We start from the raw sequence: 27,843 nt of genomic DNA, 5'->3' as shown, positions 1-27,843 counted from the left end.
TGATTTGTTCAGGGAATCAAGTAAGGAAATATTTGAAGAACGTAAGGAAGATTACACAAGCAATTAAGAATAACAAAACATCTTATCATTATCAAGCTTATTATTACATTTATGCAAGAAAAATCAATTGAAAAATTTTGCAGCTGCGTTTTACCCACAGGAACTAAAGACAATGAACAAGCAAGACCAGGAGCTCAGTAAATCTCCAAGACACTGGAGTGCATCTCCTACCAACCCTGCACCCCACTGTGCCATTAGAGAGCTTATTCTTCTTCTCAGAGAATCTGCAAAACTCCTTCCTACCTTCACCTGCACATCCAGATCTTCCCCTCTCAAGGGGTACAGGCATCCCTGTCTACAGAAATTTCCAAATTTCACTGTGAAGGTCTTAGTGTCAAAGTTTTACACAGCATTGACAGCATGTAGATATTTTGCAGTGGTAAGTATAAATACATGAGAGAAATGTTTTATGGCAGCCAAAAAATAAATACAAGTGAGACTGTTAGGCTAAATAAAGGCATACAAACAAGAGCACTTTTCTTTGTTTTCTTCTGTCAGCAAGAAATTAGAAAAGATGCTCTAACTCCAGCAGAAGAGGGGATAAAAGCTACCCTCAGAAAACCAACTACAGACAGAAAATCACTGACTTGGATGGAGCTCAACCAAGTCACACCCTGCAACCTGAGTCACCAGGATGAAGTGCTGCCCTCGTGGAGCCACTTGCTCCATGCACTGACAGGTGTTTGAATCCCTGATTTTGGCAGTTCTGTGAGGATGCTGGAAAGATGCTCCTGGGTGTTTATTGAATTGGACAGAAGAGCAGCACAGAGCAGCTCTTGAGGCTGAACCTGGGTCAGGGTGTGTTCTGGCTGAAGCAGGTGACACTGACACATTGCAACACGGCACAGAATTTAACCAGGAGAATTTCTGTTGCCAAAAAACCTTAAAATAAAAGCATATCTTTATAAATCAAAGTAACAAGTGTTTATCTGAATCTGTCCTACCACAGTTTTCAGCAGTGTTTGGCCTGAAATAACCGACTTTCCTTTTGTGAATTACTTCATAATTTTTTTCACAGAAGAAATTGATTCATTCCAGGTTATTCAGTCATAAGCCTTGCTGTCTGACCAAATAGAGAAGAGTTCATTTTCCTACCCAGAAATATGTTTTCATCAGTTAATACCCAGGCTGCCAGCACAACATACCTCCAGAATTCAGGGTGCCACACGAGACTCCTGATCCCTCAGGCTTCCTCCAGAAGACAATATAAATTCCTTCAAGACAGGAATTAGGTTCCTCAAAGCAAACAGTGGTGTGCGTTTTATTGGTCACCTGCAATATTATTCCATCTGAAAATATCTCGTTTTTGTGTCAGCGATTATGTTAAACTTTTCAAAATTGTTATTCCAGTCCTTGCATGTGCAGCTCTTACAGTCCGTGCAGTGGTAGACTGTCACCTCTGTAGAATGGTCTTCTGCCCCTTCAGCAGAGCAAACAGTGGACATGGCAATATCTAAATCAGAAAACAGAGAAAAACAAACATTTTCTACCCAGAGGTTTAGCAACAGAGAACAGGAAGGGTTTTGGTGGAAAAGCTCAGTCATGGCTTCACAGGCATTGTCTGACAATGGACAAATTTTGTACAGTATTGGGGCCAGTTCCCAGGATCATTATTGGGGTAGAAACATGACAGAATTCCCCCACTGCTTCCACTGTCTTTTTAACTGGGAAGCTGCCAGCTTAGGAAGCAAGTTGAAAGATGTTTCTCTTGCTGAGCTCATCTGTTCTTGCCCTCTTTCCTCCCCAAACTCCTTGCCACACTCCCACCACGTGTCCCTCCAACACCCTGCCACATCCCAAGGCCACTGAAGCTCAGAGCTGCCATTGCCCACTCTGGGTGCAGTGTCCCAGGTGTCCCCCCTCAGACTCTCCTGGCAAAGAGTCACTCCTTTGGGACAGGACTCACCTCACCTGACATCAGAACCACCCAAACAGTCACCCCTCCCAGGAGAGGGGACTGTGACAGCTCAAACACATCGACCTTCAGCTCCTTCATTTCTCTTTCACCTTTGAGGGTTTGTAGTCTTAGTTTTAACTGGGCCTAGCTGAGCTTTCCCCTAGCAGTTCAGAGGAGCTGAGCTGTGCAAGTGCAGGGAAAAGCACAGAGCTCAAACCCAGAGACTCACTGGGATGGGGAGCAGCAAGAGCCAGCAGCAGCAAACCCAAGGGCAGGAGATGGGGAGAGTCCATGGGGCTCTTTGGGGGCTCAGGTCCAGCAGGGCTGGGGCTCTCCAGATCCTCCACAGTGCCAGGCCAGGCTCAGCAGCCTCCTCCCTCAGTCTTCTCCCTGTGGCAGAAGACAAAGTACCAGTGCGAGTTCTAGTGAAGCTTGAAACATACTGATATTTTCAATAGAGGCTCCAGGCCCACAGTGGCAGACAGGACTTAGATATAATAGAGCTGTTGTAAGAACATTGCTTACATTTTTCAGGTAGAACAAGGTAAGTTGTATGTGTAGTCATATTCGTAATCTAGGGTGCTAATAACAGGGTTTAAGGAGTGGTCGTCCGAGCTTGCATCTTAGGTTGTTGGAAAAATTTTATGTAAGAGAAAATATTGGGGAGAGTTGGTGATTTTAGCCATTTGCTCTTGCCATTTGCTTTTGCATTTGCTATTGCTTTTGCCATTGCTTGTATGCATGTTTTTGAGACTGATGCGCTTTGTCATAAATAACCTTTTTAACTACTACCTGCTTTGCTTGTGTAAGATAACCCGACGAAGTTGGAACCAGGAGCTTGAAGTAGGAGCCTGAGAGCTCTGGAGTTGGTGCCTTAGAGCACCGGAGACCAAGAACCTCTCATCTGGTGCCCCGTGTTTGGTACCTTGCTTTGCTCACTTTCCTAAGGACTTTAAAAATACTGTCAGGCCTCCTCAAAGACCTCAAATAAGTGTGGTAATGAGAAAGCTGAAAGAAAGCACTTGCTGACTGCTGGGAGAAGCAGAGGATTGGGACTTCTCATCGCCTATCTTACACTGAGGTGAGCAACTTTGGGTTGATCTAGGAGCACGGGAAATATTATGGTAAAAGAGCAGAACTGAGAAAAAATCCAGAACTCCTAATGATATATTTAAGATAAGCTGAGTGTTGAAGTATATCCAGAGAAATAGGGAGAAAATATATTTAAAGAAGAGAAGTAAGAGTGTGGGAAAGGATATGGAATTTATAATGATATATTTAAAGTAAGTTAAGTCTTATGGTGAATCTATAGAGATGGGGGAAAGTGTCTTTGAGGAGCAGAAATATATGCATGACTATTTAGAATCTTTATTATGGAATAATAATTTAAGTGTTCCAGATAAAAAGTTAAGAGAACTGTTAATGCATGTTAGAAAGAATTTTCCAAACATAGATGCTGATTCTGTTTTAAGTGAAACTTCCTGGGATTGAGTTGGTCTGAAACTTTTGGATGATGTTTGTCTGGGAGATAGAAAAGCTCCTTTGTTATTTCCATGTTTGGCATTGATCAGAGAATTGTCAAGTGCGCCACTTATGAATTCTGAAAACAAAGAAACTTCTTCCCTGTCTTCTTGATTGGCATTGCAATATATTGCTAATCGCAATGATTTTATATTTAGTAATCTGTTATTGCACAGATATGAGTGGACATTTGTCAAAGTGTCAGCATTGAGTTTTAATTTTTCTATAGTTAATTATTTAAAAATCCAGCTTCTAAGTATTCGCAATGCCCTCAATAAGTTTTGAATTTCTATAAAGAAGAAGCTTGCAAATTTATGCCTTGCAGATTTATTGTCAGTATTTTAGCTTTCCCATCAAACCAAATTGTAATAGAATTTTATTTTTTATATATTGTTTTATGTTTTTCAAATTATCAATTAAATTCTTCATGAACACAAATCAGGACCATTTCTAGGATCATCATCTGAACAGTAAAATTTAATTTGAGCCAAAATTTCCTTTTTATATGTTGCAAAAAATACTATTCTTCTATAAGCTCGATTTTTAAGGCTCAAATTTAGCTTCTGTATTTAATTCCAATATCATTGTATTAAGAGTATCAATTCTGTATTACAGAATGATTTTGACTTCTGTTTTATTGTTGAACTTGAATTCTTTCAACATTCCAAGTAAGTTTTGGAAAATCTCCAGACATGCCCCTGCATCAAATGTATGAAGATAATTAGTTAAATTGTGAATTTAATGTTCCTTTGTTTTCTTTTTATGCATTCTCTCTCTTATTTTAGCAGGTCTCCTATGGCCTGACCCTGTGCTGTGTCATGATTTTAAGTATTTTTCAGAGTTCCAAGAGAATTATCTGAGCTTCGTTGAAAGTCTCTTCTGAATTTCTAATCTTACGGTTTTCCAGAGTTGTTAATACAGAAGTGCTCCAGCAGCCTGCCATGTTCAAAGCATCTCATCCTGAGCAAAACCTTCAGAGAGAACAAGCTGCTGAAGGAATTTGATTTCTTTCTCACCCTGAAATGTTTAATTGTAGCTTTTGTTCATAAGAGTCTTGGGTTTTTTAATAAAAAGATATCAGGGAGTTCTCTAGATTTAGGTAGAAGCCAGGTCTTAATTGTATCTGGAAGGGAAATGTGCAAACCCAGGTGTTTTCTGCATCAAAATAATATTGCAGTCATTTTGGCTTAGCAATTTGACTTTACCAATAAGGCAGCTGAATCTAATTTTGGAGTGAATTTGATGCTCATTTTCTAGAGATGAGCATCTAATCCCTCCTTGAATCAAGGCTTGTCAGCTGTTTACTGACCCTGAGGTGATGACACAGATTTTATCATCACAGGACTGACGATTATCTAATCTTATAAATGTATGGCTATTATTTAAAGTATTGTTGATTGTATTGTGTTTTACCTGCAGGAGATTGTGAACTTGGATTATTTTGTTTTTTTTCTTTTTAAAGTGAGGGAAACAGCAGTATTGTAGAATTTTTTTGTTAGGTAAGAGTTTAAGGAAAATATGAAGTTCAATTATATGTTATGCTTATGCTTTTGCTTGCTTTTAGTAGTACAGATTTGTCAATCAGCCAACTTAAAGTAAGTGTTTTAGTAGCTTCAGTTAATGTATTAAGTTCAAATACCATATGTCTGTTCAACACAACCCCAGAAAAACTCTTTTCCATTTGTTTAGCTATCCTTGTCGTTATATTATCAATGTCAATTTGTGTGTGCTCTACCATGATAGCCACTTGTTCCTGAATGAAGTTTTGCTTCAATAATGAGGTGAAAGGAGCAGGGCTGGCCAAGACCCTTCTGAAATAGTCAAGAGCAAGACTGGGTTGGCTGCTGTTTGCCACCAACAAGATTTCTTGCTTCACTGCTGGCTGCAACCCAGCAGGCATTGAGCCATGGGGACACTGCCAGACCTTGATGCAAAGAATCACCTTCTCTGCTACCAGAGCGCCATCCAGGAGGAGAAAACAGGCCAAGTAACCTGCAAGTGATATGAGTCTCAGAATGGTACAGTTTGGATGGTTTGTTTAGTGGATTGGAATTTAGCATCCTAGATGAAAACAAGTTTTTTGGTGCTAATCATGGTGCCTTGTTTTCTCTATGCATTTGACAAATGATTAATAAGTTTGTTAAGGGAATCTTTATGGTTCTAAGAGGAGGAAGAGAGGTTGGAGTCAGTGAGTCAGGGATCTCTCTGAATTCTTCAGAGAGAAAGCAGAGTGCAGGGATTGAATTAAAGTATTTGGATGCATTTAAGTATATTAAGTCATTCACACAAAGTAGGCATTTAAGTAGAAGTAATTCAGTAAGTTTTAGTGTGACTTCTAATGCTTTTAGTAAGTGAAAGGTTTCAAATGCCAGAGTAAGCAGAGCAAGTTCTAGTGAAGGTTGAAAGCATACTAATATTTTCAATAGAGGTTCCAGGCCCACAGTGGTAGACAGGGCTTAGACATAATAGAGCTATAGTAAGAATATTGCTCACATTTTTCAGATAGAAAAAGTTAGGTTGTATGCATAGTCTTATACGTTACCTGGTGTGCTAAGAAAGTGGAAGTCTAATAGGTTGAGTGTCGGTCCGAGCTTGCATATTAGTTTGTTGGAAGAATCCTGTAAAAGAGTTGGTACTGGGGAGAGTCGGTGCTTTTAGCCTTTTGCCCTTGCATTTCCCATTGCTTGTCTGCGTCTTTTGAGACTGATGTGCTTTATCATAAATAACCTTTTTAACTATTAGCTGCTTTGCTTATATAAGATAACCCAATGAAGTTGGAGCCAGGAGCTCAAAGTAGGAGCCTGAGAGCTCTGGAGTTGCTTCCTTAGAGCACCAGAGATCAAGAACCTCTCACTGAGGAACTTTTCAATCCATCTGGGCTGTTCCCATTGACCAAGGAGGTGTCTAATTATCTTTCATTAGCACTGTTCTGCCTCCAAACACAAGGTTGCAGTCAGCTGCCAATCAAAAATGTCTACATTTCAAAAATGCACTTCTCAAAACAATTTTAAATTGGTATTTCAAACTAATGCTATAAAACAATATTTTTCACTGTATACATAAAAACGCCATACCCCTTTAGTCCCAAGGTACAGTGGTTTCATACCAGTTTCATATAGACTGTCGCATTTGGGCAGCACATATCAACTTAGCCTTATCATGGAGTCACTGGAAATAAGACCCCCAAAAGGAGGAGAGACAACACAAAATAATGACATGGATATCAGGAATAAAAACTAGGAGGAGCTTGCCAAAAAATTCTGTATTTTGGCTTCCAAATCTTACTAATCTACAAACCTTACCTTTCATGTTGTGAAAAAGTCACCTGCTAATCTCGTCCGTTAAGAAACGAGGAAATTTATGGCGGGAACATAATAAGGATAACCCAAATGGTTGATGAGAACCATTGCAAAGTAACAAAATGTTCCTTTTCTTGCCAGGCACCACAAGAAAAAGCACATCTCCTATACCTTGGCACCAGTGAATTCCAGCAAGAGGAATCAACAACTACCTGACAGGTTGCACGCAGAAAGCGTTTGTGCCAAGCCCCAGGGACACCTCATGAGGAAGGCTCTACTTCCAGGAGCTGCCCTGGAGGCAGAAGAGCAACCAAGGGCAGCAAAGAGATTAATTTCTTAACCCCAAGGATAGAGGGAGGGTAGATAATTTTGATCTTTTGCTTAGAACCATTAAGGTTGGAATAGCCCTCCAAAATTATGAAGCCAAACACTTGACCAAAATTCTTTGACTTCAGGGCCGTGGTCAGTGCCAGAGATGCAGCCACAGGGCTGAGCCCCCTCTGCTACTGGAGCAACTCCTCAGTGTCCCACAGGGCAGCACAGCTCAGGGAACCCCTCCTGCTCTGGGCACCATGGACATCACAGAATGGTTTGGGCTGGAAGGGAGCTTAGAGGTGTAGATAAAGATGCAGTCCCAACCCCTAGGGACACATTCCAGTGCACCTGGGTGTCAAAAATCCCACCCAGCCCTGGCCTTGGACACTTCCAGAGATTCGGGGGCAGCCATAGCTACTCTGAGAAACCTGTGCCAGAGCCTCACCACCTTCAGAGCTAAACAACTTCCTCCTATTCTCTCATCTAAAGCTACTCCATGAGCCTGAAGCCATTGCCCCTCACCCTGTCACTGCACATGCTGGGAAAAGGCCCCTCTCCACCTCCCTTGCAGGCTCCCTTTAGGTCTGCAATCCTCAGCCTCCTCAGTTCCCAGGGCTGCAGAGCCACACAGGGCAGCACCCCATTGCCAGGGCACAAACACTGCACCAGCTTTTCTTCTGATGGACATGGAAATGGTCTGATCTCCCCTGCTCCAGAAATCCACAGGGTGCTGGATGGGTTGGCATCATCTTGATACCACAACACTTCCTCAAGCAAAACTACCTGACAGCACAATTAAACAGATATGTGGAAGAAATTCAGGTGATCCTGATCATCACAAGGAACAAGGCCCAACCCAGAGCTGCCCACCAAGGGTCTGTGCTGTGGCACACACAGCAGCCCCAGGGGCTGTGCACCTCCAAAACTCCCTCATTCATTCACTCCAGCATGATCCAATCACCCTCCCAAGTATTAGGCAGCTCCTCTTAGGACTTTTGTTTTAATTCAAGTGGTGGGAGAATTCTTTTGAAGCCTGTCAAGAAGCTGCTTTCCCTACAAGACAAGATCATGCACTATTTGTGCTTGTGATTCATTTCACTGTCGACCTTTTTAGAGCTGAAGATATTGGCTGAATCAACCTGAAGCAGAAATCTTTTCTGGGGACACCACAAGTGTGAATAAAGCACCTCTCTTCCATAGCTGAGACTTGTTTTTGTATTCCTGCCAATACCACAATTTGGCTAATTACTGTGTGGAATGCACCCAAGCATTGTCTTGCAAGAAACACACAGTGGCAGCTCCAGCATCTGAGGCAATGCCCCAAAGCTTCTGCAAAAGCTGGAAATGAGCTTCCTCTAAAAGGCTGAGCATTTCTTAGAACACTCTCTTCCCAGAAAGTGCCAAACCAGAACCACATGTGCTGTTGTGACCCTCTGAGCTCAAACTGCTTTGATGTCTTTTTAGGAGAAACAGCATCTTTTTCCAAGCATTTGTGCACCCACTGTGCATGTCCAAGGTTTTGACTGCTATGGCACAGTTGGTACCCAGCAGCATCCCAGAGATCACAATACACAGAAGCAGAGATCCAAAACCCCTCTGGTTTTGCAGAAACACAACCCGAGATCAGCTGAGTTGTCAGAGTGGGCAATAATAATGCCAAGGTTTGGGGTTTGATCTCAAATGGGCCATTCACTTAAGAGTTGGACTTGATGTTCCTTCTGGGTCCCTTCCAACTCAGACTCTTCTGGGATACTGTGAACCAAGAAGATTTTGGACAAAGCAGTTCAATCTAAACAAACCTTATCTAAAAGAAGAGAGAGAGCTGTTGCAGTTATTATGTCAAGACAGATTAGACTGGCACCACCACCAGTCCTTTTTTAGAAAATTTCCATGCCTTCTTCCAGTGTATTTCTATTTGACTGCTCTAACTGCTTTTCTTGCAGGCAACTCCACACAGCTCTGACTCTTTTTCTCCTCTCTACATGACTGGCTAAACCCCAACCTGTCCCTTTCCCAGCCACCTTACCCTCTCTACCTCTCACACAACATTCCCTTACCTTGTCTGTCTCTTGCACGACCACATGTCCCCTCCTCTTCACAGCACAGCCAGCAGATTCTGGGTCTCAAGCTCCAATGCAAACAGCAACTGTTGAACAGCTAACCCATTCTTTTATAACACCCAAATTCATTGGACAGGCACAGATGTTTTCACTCCTGTGTAATTAGTACAGGTGGAATTCATCAGGAGAGATTGCCTTCTCTACTATCCTTAACACCTGCCGCCCTACAAAAGGCCTTCTTTGAAAGAAAACTGGGCTTATCTGAAAAAGTTAATAATTTACTGTGCAACGTCAAAGCTGTAGCTGTTGCATCTGTTCCTTTGATAAAAGAAAAGAAAAAAATCCTTAAAGAGAAAGTTGCAAGTTAATTCAGGATTGGACCCATATTTTCTTTGATTTCTCCTTGCGAACAGCACCGGGGTGACCTTAACAATTATTTATTTCTCAACAGCTAAAGAGGACATAAGGAAATTTCAATTTTTCTGAAATACCTCTTGTCTCAGCCTATGAGACAAAGCATACAAGTTATGTACTATTTGGTTTCCAAATCCCACTTTAGCAGAGGAATAACTCTTAACCACACTTGTATCAAACTTACTTACAGGCCTAACTTGCTTAGAGATCTCAACCATCAAAGAGAGCAGCATTTCTCCCATGCCAAAGCATCTGCACACAGACATAAAGGGTCAGTGCAAGGTACCTGTGAGAAATTCCCCTCAGAGGTGGGGAAATGCTCACTCTGGATGATTTTGTGACTCCCCAAGGGAACAGTGGGGGATCAGCCCAGGATCCATCTGTGTTTGGAGATCCACCAAGAGCAGCAAACAGGAGAGATCCCAGCTCAGAGAGGCCCCATTCAGAGACAGGTCACTGGTCCAGGAGAGCCCCAAGGGTCTCGTTTTTCACCACTGTTCATAGGGACACAAGAGAGGGGCTTTAGTCACAACAGTATTTCATCCTGGCCCCTTTTGACACTGGCACATGTTCTTTGGAAGGGTGAGAACAGGGATGTTGTGCCATTCAGACCAGAAAAATCATTGCCAAGGCTATTCCTCAAGAAACCAGGAGCACCTTGGACAGCAGCAGTGCCTGGGAGCAGACAGAGTTTCTGATAAACTGCAGAGCAGCTCAGCCAGGGGCTGCTCATCCAGGCCGAGGCCAAACGAGCATTTCTCAGATCAAAGCACAGCCTGGAAAAGGGGGATGCACCACCACACAGCAAATAGCCAGGGTTTAAGATAAAACTTTATTGTGGATTTTATGACACCTCAAATGAAATAACAGCAATCAAATTATGGCTTTTAGTGAGTCAGGCATCATAGTATTCTTCGTAATTTTTTTATCCATAAGACAAAACAAGATGATCGTTTAGATCACTTCCAACACAAATCATTCCATGATCCTGTGATTAAAAATATCCACCTATATGTCTATATTCAATGGGAAAATGCACTTGATGAGGACAAACACTGTTGATTTTTAAAGCAAATTCTCATTGCTTTTCCTTTGGAGTGCATCAGCACAACACAGATCCAAAGGGAAAAAGTGGAACTGTTGGTAGGGATGTCCCCAGTCATCACAATCTCCATAATCACCCACAGAAATAAGAGATTTGAAGGAAAGAGTGTTTGAGAGAGACATCAAGATCAGTCTGTGACTGTGTTTCCTGTCTGATCTCACTGAGGTGCCCATATAACTTTAACTCTCAAAACATGTCCAGCGTTCTGGCCCCAACAGCTGTTACAGAGTAGAAATTAAATCTGCACATCATTAAACATGAACACATCAAGTTCATATAATGCAATTTCCAAAGAAAATATTGCTCACTTCTTTTACACTGCTCTACTCTCTCAAAAAATTCCTGCAATTTTGCTGTGCGGAAAAAACCAAAAGTGCAATTGTGCTAAGATGCTACATAAAGAGGAAAGGTCTTTTTCCTTCTATTTCTTAGTTCATTCACAGACTGGCCTTGCTACAGGCAACCTTAGTTGTGGTGCAAATCTGCATCAAATCAGCTGAGAACTGACTTATAAGTGTGAGTGTAAGGCCCTGACTGGCCTTACAAAAACCCTCTCCAACCCATAAAAGCATTGGTCTCCATGCCAAAATAAAAGGTAAATTTAAGCACAGAGGCCCTTCTATCTAAAAATTAATTATTAAAATTATTTAGATATTTTACATTAGGAACCCCTCTTTTTAGATTTGATTGTAGCAAAGTTCAAGAGGGAAACAACATCCTATATCCTTTGGATTTCCTGCTGGAAGTTCTAGCTACAGATTCATGGGGAACTAAACCATGGAAAAATGATTCAGCAAACATTCACATTGCCTCAGGGATTTGCTTTTCCACTTGTGCATCCACTGATTTTTCACTCAGCATCCTAATACTAAATTTGATCCAATGCAAAAGCTGAGGGTTTATTCAAATCAAGTGGGAATAGAAAATGATTTTAAAATACCAAGAACCAATGGGATCCCTGAGAGGCTGGATTCATTGCACACTGTCTAAAATTGCCTGATTTGGCAGCAAGATTGACACTAGGGTTCTGTTCAGCCTGGGGAGAGAACATGGTTATTGTGCATCTGGAGAGAGGAGGAAGATGATGCTGCTGCAGTCAGGTTTTCTCCATTAGAGATGGTTGTCCATTTAGTTGGATATTTTCTCTTCCAGCAGCCACTGTGTCTCGTCTGCGAGCTGCAGAATTAGCAAAATAAATGCCTGTGAGGGCATTAAAAAAACTGGTAGATTGCAATTAGAACTACAAATAATATCTCAATTTGTGAAGTCCTCCAGGCACCTTCTTTCTCCCTTTTGGTTCTGGGCCACCCCTTGCCCCACAAAGGGAGCAGTTTCACAGCCATGAATGTGTGTTCAAGGGTCTGCTGTGACCCTGCCCTGGTGCTGTGACCCATCAGCCTCAGAGGGGCTCTGGAACAGACCTGGGACATCACTGGATGTTGCATCCCAGGGCAGGGCGTCAGGGAAATCACTGGGATATTCCTTACACCTCGCACCAATATATCCATTCATCTATTGATGTAACAACAACAGTGACACTGGTTTTCTGTGCCTTTGCAAGCACTTGTGCAACTCCTCATGAAGCAAATTCAGATTTGGAAATTTAATCCTTTGACTCTCACAAAGAAACAACCAGCATCAGTTTCTAGGGGATGGAGCAGCTCAGTAACTGAGAGGAGTCTCAGCCTCAGGCATACACAAGGTACCAAAAACACTGGAGCCCATGGAAACAGGATGGAGGGGGAAAGCCTTATGGCAGGCTCAAGAAGTGTCTGTACAAGTCTCCACAGAGCCCACCCACCTCTCTCCATGCACATTGCTTTGCAAAATAAACTTCCCTCCTGGATGCATTCAGGGAAATACTCATTCCTAAATTGCGGCTGGCTCTGTAGTGGGCAGGGCTGAGAGAGGGAACCACTCTCCTGAGGTCCCTGTCAGCCCATGCCCAAATGTCCCTCAGTGTCCTGGCTGGGACACATCTCTCTGTGCCAGGGAAGCTGCACAGCAATGCTGCAGTCTGGGACTGCTCCCAGGAACAGCATCCCATGGAGGGAAGGCTGAGCCCTGTGATTTCTTGGCCCTGCCAGTGCTTCCCCCTTGTGTCAGGAGGCAGCACTGAGGAAATTCATACTGGATTTATATTGCATAACAGAGCCACAAGAGAGGCACTGTTTCACCAGACATTGGAGGAGAGTTGATTCCAGCTGTCAGCCCAGTGAAGATCATGAAGAACTGCATGAACAGAACAGTGGAGATGAGATCCAGGTGGAAAACATTTTATACTTTTTCACTTCCTGATGTGGGACCTACAGACAACACACAATTTGTCAGACCAGAAAGTACCTTTTGAGTAAATTTTCCCATGCCGCAGCCTCAAGCAGTAATACACGATGCCCCCTCCTGTGCCAACCCCAACAAACAGGACTGCAAACAAGATGCCAATCCACATGCCAGGGCTGTTTGTTTTGTAGGTGGGAACTTCAGGATTACCTGCAGAGGAGAAGAAAACAGAGCATCCAAGTGAAGCAAGCAGGAGTGCTAAGCCATGAGCTGACTTGTGAGCACCACACAAGGAACTGGCCCCATCTGATAAACAGAGATGGAACTGATGAATGAGAGAACAAAGAGCCTCTGTCTCATCATATCTTACAGATGGTACCAGGCATAATGCTCACTTCATCAATATTCAAAGCAAATCGTTGCCACCCCACAACTACAGATATCTTTGAACATCAATCTTATCTGAAATAAAAAAGAGTAGTGTGAGACCCATCACTGGTGAAGTGTTCAAATAAGGTAATCCACTTTGACTGGCTTTTAAAACTTTTTTTGTCCATGACCTAAGGAAGATGACAGAAGTTTCTACCATGAAAGAAATTTCAACATGTAAATGCCACCTTTAGTTGAAAAATGTCCTCTTAATCTGGAGGAAAAGTCTTATTCCGCACCTACAGACAAGGTCAATTCTTGGGAACTTTTGCACACCTATCACGTGCCTCCTTCCCTCAGCATCCCTGTGTCTGTTACTAGATAATTACAGGAACCTGAGCCTGTAGACATCTCTGTCCAGGACTGGACACATCCATTTGCCAAGGCAAAGTCTCTGAGACTGGATGGCTGCAGCATGTGTGGATTCAAGTTGTGAATGTACAGGACATCTCCCCACACATGGAAAAGTCTGTTCACATCAAGCTCTCTGGACAAATCCCTCTAAATGCAACAGGCAAACAAACACAAGAAGAGATTTACCTGGAATTCCCTCACCAGGAATGTCAGCTGGCAGTGGGAAGAGTTTTGGACGTGATGCTTTAGTGTAGAAGCACTTCAGGTCATGGTTGTATTTCCTGGTATCTGTCTCTGCTTCACAGCAAATAGTCTTCTTCTCAGTACTGATGTCACTACTTCCATTTTCTGAGAAAGAGGAAAGGTAAAATAGTTTCAATTGTAAATATGGATCACACAGAAAACCTCCAGTGAATGGCTAATGGTGTTGTAAATTTAAAAAGTGGATCATATTGCAGAAAGTGTTGGAGATTGCTCTGATTCCTACGAGTTGGAGATGGTTCATTCCCTAACAGTGCAAATCAAACTCTGTCATTAGATTTCCTTCCCACCAAAGCTGATGAGTTGTTAAGGGAATCAATTATATAAATACTTTAAAAAGGTAAGAAAGTCTTCATGTGCAATTAAGAGTAACAAAACATCTGTAAAAAGCTCATAATTACCTTTATCCAATAAAAATCTATTTAAAAATTTTTGCAGCTGCTTTTTACCACAGGAACCAAACAAGAGGAACAAACAATTTCAGGAACTCAGTCAATCTCTAAGACCCTGGAGTGCATCTCCTACCAACCCTGCACCCCACTGTGCCATTAGAGAGCTTATTCTTCTTCCAAGAGAATCTGCAAAACTCCCTCCTACCTTCACCTGTACATCCAGACCTTCCCCTCTCAAGGGGTACAGGCATCCCTGTCTACAGCAATCTCCAGATTTCACTGTCAAAGTTTCAGTGTCACCAAAGATTTACACAGCAGTGACAGCATGTAGATATTTTGCAGTGGAGAGCACAAATACAGCAGAGAAATATTTTATGGCTACCAGAAATTAAATACAGGTGTAAATGTTAGGCTAAATAAAGGCATACAAAGGGGAAAACTCTTTTTCTTTGTTTCCTTCTGTCAGCAACAAAATTAGAAAAGATGCTCTAACTCCAACAGGAGAGGGGATAAAAGCTGCCCTCAGAGAACCAACTACAGACAGAAAAGTCACTGACTTGGATGGAGCTCAACCAAGTCACACCCTGCAACCTGAGCCACCAGGATGAAGTGCTGCCCTCGTGGAGCCACTTGCTCCATGCACTGACAGGTGTTTGAATCCCTGATTTTGGCAGTTCTGTCAGGATGCTGGAAAGATGCTCCTGGGTGTTTATTGGATTGGACAGAAGAGCAGCACAGAGCAGCTCTTGAGGCTGGACCTGGGTCAGGGTGAGTTCTGGCTGAAGCAGGTGACACACACACATGGCAACATGGCACAAAATTTCACCAGGAGCATTCCTGTTGCCAAAAAAGCTTAAAATAAAAACATATCTTTATAAATCAGAGTAACACGTGTTTATCTGAATCTCTCCTACTGTAGTTCGAAGCAATGTTTCATCTAAAATAACTGGATTTTCTTTTGTGAATTACTTTATGACTTTTTCTTCACAGAAAAAAATATTTGATCTTGTTTATTCACTCATAAGCCTTGCTATCTGACCAAACAGAGAACAGTTCAGTTTCCTACCCAGGAATATGTTTTCATCAGTTAATATCCAGGCTCCTAGCATAACATACCTCCAGAACTCAGGGTGCCACACGAGACTCCTGATCCCTCAGGCTTCTGCCAGAGGATGCTACAAATTCCTTCATGACAGTTATTATGTTCTTCAAAGCAAACAGTGGTGTGTGTTTTATTGGTCTCCAACTCTATTATTCCATCTGAAAATATCTCATTTTGTGTATCAGCGATTATGTTAAACTTTTCAAAACTGGTATTCCAGTGCTTGCACGTGCAGCTGTTACAGTCATTACAGAGGTAGACTGTCACCTTTGTAGAATACTGTTCTGTCCCTTCATCAGGGCCAACAATGGACATGGCAATATCTAAATCAGAAAACAGAGAAAAAAAACCCAATTTCTACCAATTTTCTACCCGGAAGTTTAGCGTCAGAGTCAGGATGGGTTTCTTGGGACAAGTTCAATTATGACTTTGCAGATATTGTCTACCAATGGACAAATTTTGTACAGTATTGGGGCCATTTCCCAAGATCATTATTGGGGTAGAAACATGATAGAATTCCCCCACTGCTTCCCATGTCTTTTTAACTGGGAAGCTGCCAGTTTAGGAAGTAAGTTGAAAGATGTTTCTCTTGCTGAGCTCATCTGTTCTTGCCCTCTTTCCTCCCCAAACTCATTGCCATTGTCCCACCACGTGTCCCTCCAACACCCTGCCACATCCCAAGGCCACTGAAGCTCAGAGCTGCCATTGCCCACTGGGTGCAGTGTCCCAGGTGTCCCCCCTCAGACTCTCCTGGCAAAGAGTCACTCCTTTGGGACAGGACTCACCTCACCTGACATCAGACACACCCAAACAGTCACCCCTCCCAGAGGAGGGGACTGTGACAGCTCAAACACATTGACCTTCACCTCCTTCATTTCTCTTCCCTCCTCTGAGGGTTTGTGGTCTTGGTTTTAACTGGGCCCAGCTGAGCTTTCCCCTAGCAGTTCAGAGGAGCTGAGCTGTGCAAGTGCAGGGAAAAGCACAGAGCTCAAACCCAGAGACTCACTGGGATGGGGAGCAGCAAGAGCCAGCAGCAGCAAACCCAAGGGCAGGAGGTGGGGAGAGTCCATGGGGCTCTTTGGGGACTCAGGTCCAGCAGGGCTGGGGCTCTCCAGATCCTCCACAGTGCCAGGCCAGGCTCAGCAGCCTCCTCCCTCAGTCTTCTCCCTGTGGGCAATGACAGGCAGTGCTCAGCACCCAGTGTCTGTGCTCTCTTGGTGCAGACACACAGATCACAGCTGGCAGAGCAAATGCCAGAGAGCTGCTGCAGCCCAGGCACGGCCATGGGAGCCAGGCAGAGCAGCCTCACACTGCTCAGCTGCTCCTGCACCCTGCCAGGGCTGCTGCCAGGGCCACACTCACAGCCTGTGCACCTCTGCCTCAGCCTCAGCCAAAGACACACCAGGACCTTCTGCAGGGAGGGGAAATCTCTCCTGAGCCTGCTGGGCAGCAGGCTCCGTGCCCACGTCCTCCAGGCACCTCCAGGCACTGGCCCTGCACACATCCCTCAGTGGGAGCAGCAAATCACACCTGCATTTGCTGTCACTGCCAAAATGTAACTAAGGAAAATGGATTATGCTGAATGAATGTTTCTCTTGGCCTAAGATGAAATATTTATTGTCACATTGAATTCTATTTTGAATTTCGGAGATCTGATGAGAAATATCTGCTGAAGTCAAATGAACAAACAATAACTTGATATTTATTTTCAAGACATCATGGATTTAGCCAGATGTTATTTTTCAACCATTTAAATAAAACTGTCAAGGCTTTGTGTTGCATGTTTCAGTGAATTTATTGCAAAAAAAAAAAAAAAAAAAAAAAAGGAAATTCGCCTAACTTTCCTCACCAGATCAGCTCTGGATAACACAAACTGCTTTATTCATGGCAGCTTTTCATCAACAGCTCTCATTAAAACAACTCTTTTGCTGTCACTAATTCCAAAGTACTTTGAGGAAGTTTCCCAATTAGTTATATCACAGAAGTTAATTATTATCTATAGCTTACATAGTTCTGCAGAGAATTCCACCCCATTTCCCAGAAACGGGTGACCCAGGAGATCACAACCCACAGGACACACCCATTCAGGCTGCCAACAGTGCAGTGCTAGAGACCAGCTGCACAATTTCCTACACACTAAAACCTGGCACAGCTCAGGCTCTCGACACATCCAGGGAATTTTGGCCACAATATCCCCTTGCTACGTTACAGGCTAGGGACAGAGTGGCTGGACAGTGCCCAGGCAGAAAGAGACCTGGGGCACAGATGGACATGAGCCAACAGTGTGCCCTGGTGGCCAAAGCCAATGGCCATGACCTGGGTCAGGAATGGTGTGGCCATCAGGAACAGGGAGCTCATTTTTCCCCTGTACTCAGCACTGGTGAGGCCACACCTTGAGAGCTGTGTCCAGTTCTGTCCCTCAGTTCAGGGAGGACGTTGAGGGGCTCAGGTGTGTCCAGAGGAGGAACAGGGCTGGTGTGGGGCTGGGAACACAAACCCTGTGAGGAACAGCTGAGGGAGCTGGGCTTCTTCAGCCTGGAGGAAAGGAGACTCAGGGGTGACCTTATCACTCTGTACAGCTCCCTGAAAGCTGGCTGTAGTCAGGTGGGGGTTGGTCTCTCACCAGGCAGCGCTGACAGAACAAGAGGACAAAGTCTTAACTGCACCAAGGGAAATACAGGTGGCATATTATGAAAGAGTGTTTTGTGGAAAGTTGTATTATTGTTCTTACTGGAATGGTCTGCCTGGGGAGATGGTGGAGTCACCGTCCCTGGATGTGGCACTCAGTGCCATGGTTTAGTTCAGGTGTTAGGCATGGGTTGGACTTGATGATCTTGGAGGTCTCTTCCAACCCAGTGATGCTGTGAATGCTGGGCAGAGCCAAGTCCCTGGCACTGCTCCATACACACCCTCCAAGCAGTGATCTGTGCTCTTCCACCTCTCCATGAGGAAACCATTTGCTTTATGCACACAGCTCCTGCTCACCTGGACAGTCCTGAAAGAATTTGTTAATACTTGGCTCCACCAAGTATTAACAACAATCTCATCCTCTTCCCACACATAAAAATATTGATCCTGTCTTTTTGATTATTTTTTTGCTGATCATTCATATTTCACGTATAACTTTATCCCATTTCCTGATTCCCAAACCACAGTTAACAATGCCTGCCCCTCCTACCCTGCAGATGAGCAGAGTCCCAAGGGGTTGACATCAATCTTGGAATCACAGAATCATGAGTTTTGAAAAGACCCTCAAGACCATTGAGTCCAGCTGTTAACACAGCATTGCCAAATCCAGCACTCAGATCATGTCCCTAAGTGCCACCTCCTTTTGTCATTTAAATGCCTCCAGAGGATTTATACCCCAGGGCAAGTTTGCTTCACAGAACAGCTGCAGCAAAAAGTTGCAGTTATTTGCCCAGAGGTTAAGATTTGGGTTTTCCCCAGTAGCTTTCAGCCTGTGGTCTGTACCTTGTATCCTCATTCATTTGGTTCTCTCTCTGTGGTCTCCTTGCCCCTCTCTCTCCTCATTCTGGTCAAAGGACATTTCCCTTCCACTTCTCTCTGGTGACATTCCCTCCTTCTTCCCCCTCTTCTCTTCCTTTTCAACAGCCAGAACACTGTCCACCAAATCTCTGTTCTCCCTTGTAACTGTAAGGGCTAGATGGGGTTTCTCTAGCCTTCAGCTACAAGTCCGGATGGCTTTGAAATTCCTTGTATGAATACAGTTACCAAGCCAGCAGAACGACTCTGAGACCTTGATGCAAAAGATCCAAAGAGAACTTATTTCTTCGAAGGGGTCCGCAAACACTGCATTTTCTCACCCTTTTTCTCTCTTCCAGCCACTTACCCTGGGCTCCATATTAGAAGGAATTTAATCTGTGGGTTTATGGTCAGAACAATTGTGGTGGAACAAGACACCACAATCTGTAAAACATTTATCTGACACCCTGAGGGTCCCATGGAGAAGGCTGAAGTTGCAGTAAATTTGGAGAAAATAATACTACTGAAGAAAGTAAGGCAGCAAGAGAATAAAACTCAAGGAACTTCTAAAGGTCCTACAGATTTTATTTTATACTTTTCCAGAAAAAGAAAAGTATTTCTGTAAGATAATTTTGGTATCACTTTCTTTATCACTTTTCCCTGACTGGTTTGCTGTATACAACTCTCAACAAGCCTTCGCAAAAAAAAAAAAAAAAAAAAAAAAAAAAAATCATGCGAGGGGATAAAGCAGCTCAATTCTGAGTGAGTGTAATACAAGGTACTGCAGAGGGAGCAATCAGCAGGACATTGTGGCTGAGCTTAGAAATCCCTGCATAAAATCCTACATGTGAAACACAGTTCAGCTTTCCTCCACCTGCTCTGAAAAAAATTTTATAAATCACTGGTTTAACTTCTTCTACTTTAAAACTACTATCCTTAACTGGTAATGATTCATGTTTTGATTGTGCTGTGCTTCAATCTAACCCAGAGCAATGAGGCTGGATTGTTCATTAGTCAGGTTGGACCTGGACAAATGCATGGTCAGCTCAGATCTGGAGAAATGCATGCTCAGCTCCAGCTTGGGTGGCAGCTTCTCCTTGGAAAGGAGGAGAGCTGCAGGGATTTCTCCTTCAGCCCTTCTGACAAATTCTCCCTTATTTGCAAACATGACAGGATGGCACTTTTTGAAAAGAAGACAGTAGCAAGACATGCTAAGGAACTCTGAGGAAGAAAGAGAAGCTTAGTGGATGTGGGAAAATATAAGTCAGTAATTACATGAACAGGAAAATGCTGTTAATATATTTATTCTATTATTTCTGAGGTCACTCACACTTTTATATAAACACACCATCAGGAAGCTGTTGGGTTTCTGTATTCACACAATTATGTGGGATCACACAGAGCTCTCTGGAAGGTGCCACTGTGGGCTACAGATGTGATGTTATTTATGCACAAAGATCACCAGCACCAATAACACATGTCCTTCTCCATGCAGAAAATATACAACACACTGACAATTTCACTCCTGCAACAGACACTTCAGTGCCAGTTTCTGAGTGTCTACTTCAAAACAAGAAAGCAAAAATTTGAAGGGAAGAGGGTAGAGGACAGGACCCTCTAAAGAAGACGACAGTACCTCAGAAGCTGTTGGTGTCAAATGAACCCTTGATGCTTCTTCCATTCCCTTCTCCCAGTGCCTGTGCAGCATTTCCAAAATCCAGTTTATTCAGCTCCTCCTCCTGAGGGAATGCAGAAGTCAATGGGATCTCAGGGGAAAAAGCCCTTCCTTGCTCCTCCCACATTTAATATAACACAATGCCACAAGGAACTGTAATTTTCGCTTTCACCTCTGGAGTGCGAGTCAGCAGTGCCACAGAACAGTGCAAACAAGATAAAGTCCTGTAACAGCACAACTGCAGTTGTTAAGCACAGGAAAAAAACCAATCACACTCCCAGAAACTTCCCAGTAGCCTGCTTGGAAGTACCTGGCAGTCACCCTGTCCCCCATGTACTGCAGCAGTGATGTGAAGTGTCTGGGTTTGGGATCTGCTCTCCAGTCTGGCACTGCCTGCCCATGCAAGGGCTCCCTGGATCTGTGGGAAGTTCGGGGTCTGAAAGCACAGGGTAGAGACAAGGACAGGATCTGCTGATTTCTTCTCTCTTTTTTAGGTTGGGGTTTCTTAGGGTTACAAGGAGGCAAATCATACTATCAAAGCAGATTTTAATTCCCAGCAAATGCAGCACAAGGTTGCAACAGGGAAGTGATCTGGAGAATGCCTGACCCTCTCCTTTCCCTTCTTCCTTATAACTTCATATCTCTCCACAGAGCCATAAAATTTCTTTGCATTGACTTGGACTCTGCCTTTGGCCTCTACCTTTGAAACACAGAATAATTATTTATTTTTTATTTTATTGTCCCCCAATGCAAGCTGTCCCCCACCCACTCAAAAGCAGCAGTCCCATCCCTGGGCTGACATAAACTGTAGCAGGATCTTTGAGTAGGAATGTTTCCTCCCACGCCACAGGTCACCATTTCACCACACCACTCTCTTCCACCCTGGTCTCAGCACAGCCTTTTTAACAGGATCTTCACAGGCAGCTTCTCTTCCAAACAAACCTGTGCCACTCACAAGAACAGGAATTGATGCAGATTCACAGGGACTAAAAGCAGCCCATGGGAGCAGACATTCTATGGGCTGAGCTGCTGAGTTCACCCTGAGCTGACCCATCACTCACTGCACATTCCCTGTCATCTGAAACAACCTGGGACTCCTCCTGGAAAATCAACTTGCTCTTAGAAAAGGAAATACATGCCTGACAGGGCAGTCTCCAGCTCAATCAGATTCCTGAAGAAACCAACAGAATCTCAGTGCTTGATGTCATCTTCGAGCACAGGGTGCCAGAAATCCTCTGACGTGCAGATAAGAGAAAAAACACCAGTGCCACTCCCCTGTCACAGCAGGCACCAGGGCTGTGACAGTGACAGGAGTCATGCAACCCCAGTCCAAGGTTCCTCAGCACAGCACCCCAGGTAGGAGACAACAGCCCTTGCCCCACGAATCCAGACCTGCCCTGTTTCTCTGGGGCATCACCTGCTGATCCTGGTTCTTCACTGCAAGTGCTCTCAAAGGACAGCCAGGAACTGGGGAAAGGCAATGCACTGCACTCCCTGTTGGAGAGCTGAACCCCTGCTCTTGCAGAACAAGGAGGGAGCCCTGTGCAGGCACTGCTGCACCCCAGCCCCATCCCAGGGATCTCCTCAGGGAAACTGGCAGTGCCTGTGCTGGTGCTGGCAGAGCTCTCTGCATCCTTGGCTGCTCTGAGCAAGAGCAGAGCCTTGGCAGCTGGGAGGGGCTCAGCAGAACCCCTGAACTCACTGCACAGGAATCCAGGAATTCATGGAAACAGCAATGGTGATTTACTAACTCCACATCTTTGCCAAAGGGACCACCGAAAAAAAAAATAATTAAAGGTTCATTTTCTGAAGCATTCATTGAGCAAGTTGTTAGAGTCTTCTTCCCAAGCACTGACAGACGTTCTCTTGACTGTTCACTTGTTTCACCTAAGAATAAGAAATGTGATTGAAATGGGATGTGCTGGTTTCCCATGGAGGAAGGGCAGGGAGCCGCCTGAGGGACGAGCACAGGGCCCAGAGACAGGGGGGCTGTCCCCTCTCTGGGAGCTTCCCCTGTGGGCTGAGGGGACCAACCAGAGATCTAATTTAGCAGCTGACAAACTAAGCAACCAATGAAAAAGTTATTTTGCGTACATAAATCATATTGGTAAAGTTAATTCGGGCTCTTTTGAGTTCCGGCCTCCACAGAGGTGAGGTGGGCTCTGGCCGGGGCCTAGGCCCCAGCTTGGCGGGGCCCTGGATTGACCCCCAGCCCCAGCTGAGCCCCACAGCTTGAGCTCAAACCCCAGCCCCCGGCCCCAGCTCAGCCCCACAGCTTGAGCTCGGCCCTCAGCCCCTGGCCCCAGATCATCCCCCCATCTTGAACTCGACCCTCGGCCCCCAGTCACGGCTCCAGATCAGCCCCCCAGCTTGAGCTCCACCCTCGGCCCTGGCCCTGACTCAGCCCCGCAGCTCAAGCATAGCCCTTGGCCCCCAGGCCCCCGCCCCGGCCTGGCCCATCTTTCTTCTCCATGCAGCACGGCCAGGCAGGGGATGGGGGAGCCATCAAAGCCCTCTCCCTTCCCCCCTGTTCTGAGAGGAGAGACCTCAGCTGACTATGCGGTGTAAAGATATTCTAGATTTCCTGAGCTCCCCTGCCTGAGAGGAATAAAACAAAGAGTCTGCTGAAGTCAGCCAAAGGAAGATTAAGCTTCCAGTTGGGAAGAGATTGAAGGGATGCCACTGATAAGTTGCTGGAAACCATTTTTGTGGGCTATGAGGGGACTGTGACTACACTGAAATTCCTTTAAACTGTGAAAAATACTTGGGGATGTTAAAGTGCTTGTGAAAAGGATCTTTTGCCTCAAGAGAATGGGGCTGTCTGTTTTGGGACTGGAAATATAAACATAGGCATTTAATAAAAAAAGAAATGAAGAGAATTTTGTCTTTCAGCAGCCTGCCTTCAAAAGTAGTACCCCAAGTGTGCAGAATAACCTATAACACGGCACTGGAGGGACTGTGGGGATGGGAGGAAGTCATAATTTGCAGGTTTTCTTCCTCCGCGGTGGATGCAGATTGGGAAAGTGAAGACACCCGCCTAAGCCTAAACAAAAAAAAAAAAAAGGATCAAATGACAAAAATCTACTCAAAGTGTTTGAGATCTCTTAAAACATCACCAGCAAGAGGATCAGTACAATCCAGATTTGATATTAAGCACCAGCACAACAGTGTTTGCCAGCAAGGTTCACTCTACTTCTGACTTGATGGTTAAGACTGATTGAGGAAAAAAACAAGCAACAAACAAAATCCAGTAAATCAAAGCAGAAATGAACAGAGAACTGTGTGTGTGTTTGGCTGCATGTGACAAAAGGACACAGTGAGGGCAAGGATAAAAAGGAATATGACCTAATACCTTAATGCTGAACATTAACAGAAATTATACCTTCAATGTAACCATTTAGCAAAGAAATAACACTTAAAATCATTTAACCTAGCATATATGATACATCTTAATAATTTAGCAGTATAATACCTCTTAACCACACTTGTATTAAACTTACTTAGAGGCCTAACTTGCTCAGACACCTCAGTGTTTCAAACTGGTGTCTTCTAAGAAAGGCAGAAGCCTCTCTGTGAGATGGAAAATGTAAACCCCTTCCCTCCAAATTATTATTATTTGAAATTAAGGGGCTCTCAGGCAAAGATATGGGAATTAGGAATAACAGTTCTTTACTAGGAAAAAATCAAAAGAGAAATGAAATATTACAAAGAACAATCCCAAAACACTGCCAGAGTCAGAATCCAAGCTGACACCCATCAGTCAGTCAGGGTGTTGGCACAGTCCCATTCAATGGTGGCTGCATCCTCCTGCAGTGGCAGATGTGGTTCAGCTGGAGCAGTGCTCCTGGAGAAGGTGCAGTTTCCTCTGAAAGTCCAGGGATAATGTGGAAAGGTCTGGCTTTCCTCTGGAATCCAGTGGAAAAGGCTGTTTTACTGTTCCAAATCTCAGGTTTTATCTATGTAGGAAAAGCTTGGCTCCTCCCCTGGCTGGAGCATCGGCCATGGGATGATGTAATTTAACAGTCATACAGTGGAACTCAATGGCACAGCAGCAGATATCTTCCTGGAGGGAGGGTGGGCTGTGGAAAAGATAAAGATCACTGCCCCACCTGATTTTAACAGATGGCGATCGGATACAAACTTTGAATCAATTTCTGTATTGCAACCCAAGACACTCAGGTACTCAAACATCAAAGAGAGCAGCATTTCTCCGACACCAAAGCATCTGCACACTGACATAAAAGTGCCTGTGAGAAATTCCCCCCTTTTATCCTATGCAAAAGACCTCCCCCTCCTCCTTGCCTCCTCAGAGTGCAGACTGACTGCCAAAAAAGGCTGTAGTGTAATTGCTCCAGCCACACCTCAGGTCATCTGTTCCCAGAGTGTGACCCACTCTCGGCATGGGGCTATTCTGGCAAAGTGAGTGCAGCTCTGGCTGATGCGTCAGTTGGCGCCCAACGTTGGGGCCATGGTGAGCGGACTCCATGCATGAACTGTGGATTATAATCCAAAAATCTGTAGCCATCAGCTGCCTCTGAGTGCAGTCGACTGGCTTTGTCCAGCAGCTCTTTTGGGGGGAGGAACTAATAACCTCTGGCACCCGAGGAACACTTCCCTGAAGGAGGATTTTTGCTGCAGCCACTGTCCAGGGACCAGAAAGAAGAGTGACAACCCCCAAATTGGGCTGAGGGTGCTCCAAGTAGAGGGAACAGTGCATTGCCCCTGCAGGACAGGCTCACAAATTTACAGGCCATGAGAGTTGGTTGCAGAATACTCTCTGTCCCTTAAACTGGCCATGGACTCTTATCTTCAATTTCCTGTTTCTTTATGCGGCAGTGGAGGGAGGATTTTGTTGTGCCAATGGGTGCAAAACTGTCAGCAGAGCAGAGGGGAATTTATTTCCTCATTGTGGGTATCCTGGAGGATGGGAATAGAAAGTTTTCACAGTGGTTTTTGTCCTGGTTTGAAAGGACAGGTGTCTGCAAGTAAGGGCAGAAGTTTCCCTTTGAAACAGAGACTTTGGTTCCACTCCCCCCAAGTATTATAATTGTTTGAATCAAGGACTCTGAGGCAGAGATAAGGGGTGGAATAACAGCTCTTTTACTAATATATCTAACCGTACAAGCAGAAAACAACAGCAGTTGTTGAAATTGCTCACAGAACAGAATAGATAACTCGGTGTCAGTCCTTTTAGATGGAAGCACGCTGTCTCTGTGCTTAGTCCCAGTCCGGATCTGTCGAGGGGCAGGGTTGGGGGGCACAGCAGGGAGGGGGCGGCAGTGGCCACGTCGGTCTCAGGTGGGAACGGGCTGGAGCGGCGGCTCCTCACTCACCATTTGTGTCCGGGTGATCAGCTGTGTCCGCAGAGGCAGGAGGCTGGAACGGGGCAGATGCAGGGCAGGTGATCACAGAGGGTCTGGCTCCGCTGTGCTCCGGCCGCGTGGGCTGAAGATCCGGCCGTTCTCATCCAAGATCGCCGGAAACACAAGTCCCCTCCCGGAAGCCTCAGAGGCCCCTCCTAGAGCCACGACAATTGACCTCTTTTGTCTAGACTCATCAGTGACCCTGGGTGTAACCCTGCCAGCTCCATTGGCATGATAATGGGAAAACTTCTTTCAATTGACACAGTAGTAGAAAAACACTCAACCCCCAACAGTTGTTAAAACAATTTGTTCCATGGTTTTTCCTCTGCTTCCCAAGGGTATTGCCAAGGAAATACCAACCATTCCCTTTTGGGACATAGTTGGAAGCAAATTAACAGAGTTAACAAATAAAAAGGATGCCTAAATTGCTGAATTCTTCTCATTATTTATGCTAATACAGCCCGTATTATTTGAGGAATGGTAATTAGAGGAAAAGCTTGAACTAAGGCCCCCAGCTCCCTCATCCCCTGATCCAAAACCCTGGTCTCCTGCACCAGGAGGTCTGTGCGAGGCAAATCAGAATTTGCGCAGGAGAGCGACTGCTCCTCCCAATCCCTTCTTATCCACTGAGCCCACCCCTGCCCATGTCCTTCCCCTCCTTCTCCTCCCTGTCCCCAAACTCCACCTCTCCACATTCCTCCCCTTCTCTTCCACCAGCTCCTCCTCACATTCCCATGACATCATCTCTTTCCATGATGTCACCTGTAAACAGCACCTCATCTTCCAGTTGTTGTCCCGCCCCCAACTCTCAACTTGATCATCGATATCTGCACTAAGAGAGCCACCATCCCAGAGCCTCAAGGAAAATGAGAAAAAGTACAGAGAACAGCTGCTGCTGCTTCTCAAAAAATACACCAACAGCCTTTTCTGTGTTTTAACTGTGGGTGGGAAGGACACATAGCAAAAGTTTGCCCAAAAATACAACTACTGCAAAATAAACCAGTAAAATCACAGGGGGGAGGGGGACAACCACTTCCAAAAAACCAGGCAGGGAGCACAGGCCTGCTTTGTGTGCAGAAAGAAATGAAGCAGGTCAGAATTGGGACCCAGAGAGATTGGAAGCCACAAGCTCCTTTTAAGCTAGTCATGAGATGAAACATACACTTCAATACAAACCATTGGAGAGTCATGCCAGCTGCCCCACTCAACAAGGACTTATTTCCAGGACTGGACTGTAAGTATGTTGTTATCAGGGACACTAAGCAAGATTGAAATCTCTCTATCAATCATAACATCAGAGCCAGAGACACTTGTTCTCATGGTGCGTTGTGTCCACTCACCTTTCTTTATGCCAGAGGGCCAAATCATTGCCCAGGCATTTCCGACGCCAAATGAACTGCCAGTGGATGATTCTTCACCAGATGTCTACTGAGCAGATATCCTTGGAGAAGACAAGCATTGGACAGAGTGTGGGTCCAGAGAGGTGAAGGTTATCTTCACCTCAGTGCAGTGCTGGACACGGGCAGATGTGATGCTCATCCCCACCACCAGATGACGATCACACTGGGAATTGCAACCCATGACAGGTGAAGTACAGGGCATTGGGGGTACCTGAGCAGCCAAACGATCGAAGAACATCGTCCCAGTTGAAGGGCCAGATGGGCAATTGGCCAGTTTGCACCCATTCATATAAGGTTGACTTGTGAGGGAGAGACGTCTTTTCCAATTGGGGAGTGAAAATTGCAATCCCAAAAACCTCTTGGGATCCTTTGTAGTGGACGATGATGAGCACTCTGCCTAGAAGCTGACTGAAAAACTGACCACCTAGTCTGG

The 27,843-nt window shown here is 44.7% G+C and overlaps 1 protein-coding gene across 4 annotated transcripts in view; it reads right to left on the bottom strand.

Annotated features, from left to right (window-relative positions):
• Positions 1-27,843, bottom strand: part of LOC306810643 (uncharacterized protein) — a 67,786-nt gene that overhangs the window by 28,129 nt on the left and 11,814 nt on the right. Inside the window, exons 4-5 of one of the 4 annotated variants that reach the window (XR_013776497.1) lie at positions 15,504-15,749; positions 13,921-14,082 (exon numbers count right to left, since the gene is read on the bottom strand). Coding sequence is in view for 1 of the 4 variants with exons in the window: in XM_079323470.1 (XP_079179596.1) it covers positions 13,936-14,082; positions 15,504-15,812 (456 nt within the window). In the remaining 3 variants the exon portion in view is untranslated. Of the gene's footprint in view, positions 1-1,205; positions 1,514-13,920; positions 14,083-15,503; positions 15,813-27,843 lie in introns of all 4 variants that reach the window. The other 3 variants (XR_013776498.1, XM_079323470.1, XR_013776499.1) reach the window with 3 other exon arrangements.

This window comes from Erithacus rubecula, assembly GCF_903797595.1.
Source record: "Erithacus rubecula genome assembly, chromosome: 20".
Classification (NCBI taxonomy): domain Eukaryota; kingdom Metazoa; phylum Chordata; class Aves; order Passeriformes; family Muscicapidae; genus Erithacus; species Erithacus rubecula.
Note: the sequence above shows the minus strand (reverse complement) of the source record. Positions and strands in the feature narration are given on the sequence as shown.